Below are 3,514 nucleotides of genomic sequence, written 5' to 3' on the forward strand. Positions count from 1 at the left end.
GGGGTGGGGGGGTGAGGGGGAGGAAAGATGCTCACCCCCTGCCACGGGCGAGATTTGGGCGACGCGGGGGAGGGTGCAGGGCTGAGCGGTCCTACCCTGCGCGCAGCAACCTTCCCGAGTGGGCAAAGCAGCTTCGCATCCCCCGTGGAAACCCCAGCGCTGGGAGAGGAGCCCGGCGGCTGCTCTGCCTGGGAGAGGGAAGGGTCCGAAAGTTTGCCCTTTTTTTTTTTTTTTCTCGGAACACGAGACGCCAGAGAAGCAGGTCCCTCCAAGAATTGCCATTTCAATGATTTTAATAAGCAAAATAGGAAACAATTTTAATAACCAAAAACAGAAACCAGTCTGAATAAAACTACAATAGACCAGGTTTTTTAATATTTTTCATATCATAAGCAGGATTTGAAATTGATCCCTTCAGAACTTTACATGAAATAAAAACAATTTTTTTTTCCGCTGCTGCAATGTTTTGATTTCAACACAGTTGAATCAGTAAAAACCAAAGATCGTTTTCTGATGCATGACTAATATCCACAATATTTAAAACTGCAAGCACCATGCTGTTCATTACAATCTTGTTATTACTGTTAATTTATAAACTAATACAAACTTAAAATGCATCCGGCCAGCAGTGCCAGCTATCCTAAAAGGAAACTAAAAAATAAGTTTTCATTTTGGTATTTTTGTCAGTGCAACATAAATCCTTTTACTGACCTGCAGGAGGAAAAAAAAAAAAAGTAATAAAACCACCCATAAGACTCCAAACTACTACTACTACTATACAACTGCAAATAAATTTTGGCTAAAACTTTCACTTGCTGCGCAGGGAAGCAGAGAAGCAGATTACAAATCATTGCAAAAGAATACACTTAAAAGTTGCAGTATGCCTTCTTAGAAAAAAGGTTTAGTTTTATACGCTTTTCCAGCCCACTCATCCGCTGCTGCCATTGAGAAACCTAACCGAAGTGGCGACACGAAGCCCTCGCTGCTATTGCAACTTGACTCGTAACAGGAGGGGTTTGGGGTTTTTCTTTATTTACCGAAAATCAAGGGGCAGTTGGTATCTCGTCCTTCCTTCGCTTCCTGAGTGTACAATTAGAAGGGAAACTATGTGGCCAAGCCTAACCACTCCAGGCTGGGAATTGTCCTGAAGGAAAGAGCTCCGCTGCCACTTTAAAGCATGGAGAAGGCTCTAGTGACCGATGAGTGTTTTTCCCTGTTAAGTTTAGGTTTGTCAATGCCATTCAGGCGTTTTTGCTTCTGCCCCAACAAACAAAAACCAAAATGAAAACTAAAAAAAAAAATAAAAAATACAACTTAAAAGTGCACCAGATATACAAAGTTGGGTTTTTTCCTAATGCAAAATGCCCATAACTTTTTTTTTTCCCTAAGTATCTCTTTAATACCAAACAAACCGTATAACCAGCCTGCTGAAATGTTACTTTGTTTTTGTGTGTGGGTTTTTTTTTTTTTTCTCCTGTGCGGTTTGAAGTAGCAGATATTTACAAGCTAACAACCATAAAAGAAAATAAGAGAGCAAACCCAACGAACAAAACTGCACAAGCAGTAAAAAGTTTGATAACTTGTGATGCTTTTCTTATCGATGAAACAAAACAACAGAAATCTATGATCAATGATCAACATGCTATAGTTAAACAAGAAAATGGTACAAAATAGAAATTATTACCATACATGTCCAGCATGCAGGATTAATATTTTTAATGCAGATTTTCGTATTTTTCTATATAATCAAGCAGGCAATAAAACTGATGAGTTTTTTTCTTTCTTTCTTTCATTCTTTCTTTCCTTTCTTAGATTGAATGTCCCGTCTGAGTCCTGTAACTTATTTCTCAAAGCAGGCAATATATGAAGAGTTTGCATATATTGTCCTTTTTATTTATTCTCTTTTTCCAAGCAGGTAAATTGTGCATGAGATGGTGCTGTGTATGTCCTCTCTCTTTCCAAGCAGGCAGTATGTTATAGATGGCTTGTTCATTGTCCTTTTTTATTATTATTCTCTTAAAGTCCATCTCGCTCTGCAAGCAAGCGATCTATAAAACGCTTCACTTGTCCTTTTCTCCTCTGCCTCTGCCTCTGTTCTCCTCTCTAATTCGCAATCGAAAGTCAAAAAGTTGCACTTTACCTCTCCCGTCCCCACCCCCAGCCTACTTTTCCCACAGCTACTCTAGAAGACTGGATGCTGCCAAAAAAAAAAAAAAAAATCAAGTCTCTATTTTTCTCTCCTTCTTTCTCTCTAGTCAAGCAGACAGATGGATGGAGATGTCAGAGGAGGATGGGAGCAGGGGGGAAGGTGACAGGGGTCAGGTTTGGGGGGGTAGGGGGTTTTGTTTGTTGTTTTTTTTTTTTTAATTATTTTTGTTAAGCACTCACATGAAGAACTCAGGGGAAGACGGGTTGTCACTGGTGGAGCCGGCCTCTCTGAAGCCATTGCTGGCAAGTTTCTCACACTTGAGCTTGTAGGCGTCTCTCTCTCTGGCGAGCCGGGTCACTTCTTGCTTGAGCTGTTCCACCTGCTGAATGAGCTGGGTCTTTTCGTTCTCCAGGTGATGTTTCTGCTGGACACGTTTATACCTGCAGGACTGGGCATAACCCCTGTTCTTCAAGGTCCTCCTCTTCTGCTTGAGGCGGATCACCTCGTCTTTGGTGAAGCCTCGGAGGTGCCTGTTGAGCTCCCTCACGGACATGGAGACCAGCTGGTCATCTGAGAACCGGTCCTCCACGCTGCTGGAGGGGGGATGCTGCTGGTGCGAGTTCTGGAGCTGCTGGGAGGAGCTGGAGGAGGTGGAGGGAGTGGGAGAGGCCTGGTGGTGATGGTGGTGGTGGTGGTGAGGGTGCCCGCTGCCGGCCAGGTCTTCGTGAGTGACCGCGGGGTACTGGTGGTGGTGTTGGTGATGGTGGTGATGGTGGTGGTGGTGGGCCCGGAAGCTCTCAAAGCCTTGCAGCTGCTGGGATACCTGGTGGGACCCAATGAGGGCTTCGACAGCGTCCTCTGGGGTGAGGTTCAGCGCCTCGGGGTTCATCTGCTGGTAGCTGTTGGCCATCCAGTACAGGTCCTCCAAATGGGTCTTCTGCTCAGTGGGGCTGAAGCTGGGCGAGGAGGGCACGGAGCTGCAGGGGGTGCTGATAGGGGTGGAGGAGACGGAGCCGGCAGGCTGCAGGCGGGTGCAGTGCCTGCCCGAGCGGTCGTTCCTGCCCAGGGGCTCCTTCTTCACGTCGAACTTCATCAGGTCGAAGTCGTTGACGTACTCCATGGCCAGGGGGCTAGTGGGCAGCTCGGCTCCGATGCTGAGCTCTCCGGCCATCGCGGTCTTGCGGGCACCTCTCCCGGCAGAGGGGCTGGAGACCTCACTCCAGCGCGCAGCCTGGCAGAGGGCTGGCCGCGCTCCCTTATTCCAAACCAACTTTGGCTTTGCTTGCTCGCTTCCCTTCCTCCGCTCTCCCTTCCACCGCCGCCGCCGCCTCCTCCTTCTCCCGGCTTCTGGGGCTTCTTCAGTCC

The 3,514-nt window shown here is 46.9% G+C and overlaps 1 protein-coding gene across 1 annotated transcript; it reads right to left on the minus strand.

Moving 5' to 3' along the window:
• Positions 1–2,352: 2,352 nt before the first annotated feature.
• MAFB (v-maf avian musculoaponeurotic fibrosarcoma oncogene homolog B) lies at positions 2,353–3,508 on the minus strand. The gene has a single exon (XM_010150720.1). The coding sequence runs from the start codon at positions 3,318–3,320 to the stop codon at positions 2,385–2,387; it is 936 nt and encodes a 311-aa protein (XP_010149022.1). The 5' UTR covers positions 3,321–3,508; the 3' UTR covers positions 2,353–2,384.
• Positions 3,509–3,514: the final 6 nt, after the last annotated feature.

Source organism: Eurypyga helias, unplaced genomic scaffold, assembly GCF_000690775.1.
Source record: "Eurypyga helias isolate BGI_N326 unplaced genomic scaffold, ASM69077v1 Scaffold32004, whole genome shotgun sequence".
NCBI classification, from domain to species: Eukaryota; Metazoa; Chordata; class Aves; order Eurypygiformes; family Eurypygidae; genus Eurypyga; species Eurypyga helias.

Bases quoted from the DNA above. Each gene is read 5' to 3' on its own strand.
- MAFB (XM_010150720.1), bottom strand. From the start codon at position 3,320: ATGGCCGGAGAGCTCAGCATCGGAGCCGAGCTGCCCACTAGCCCCCTG.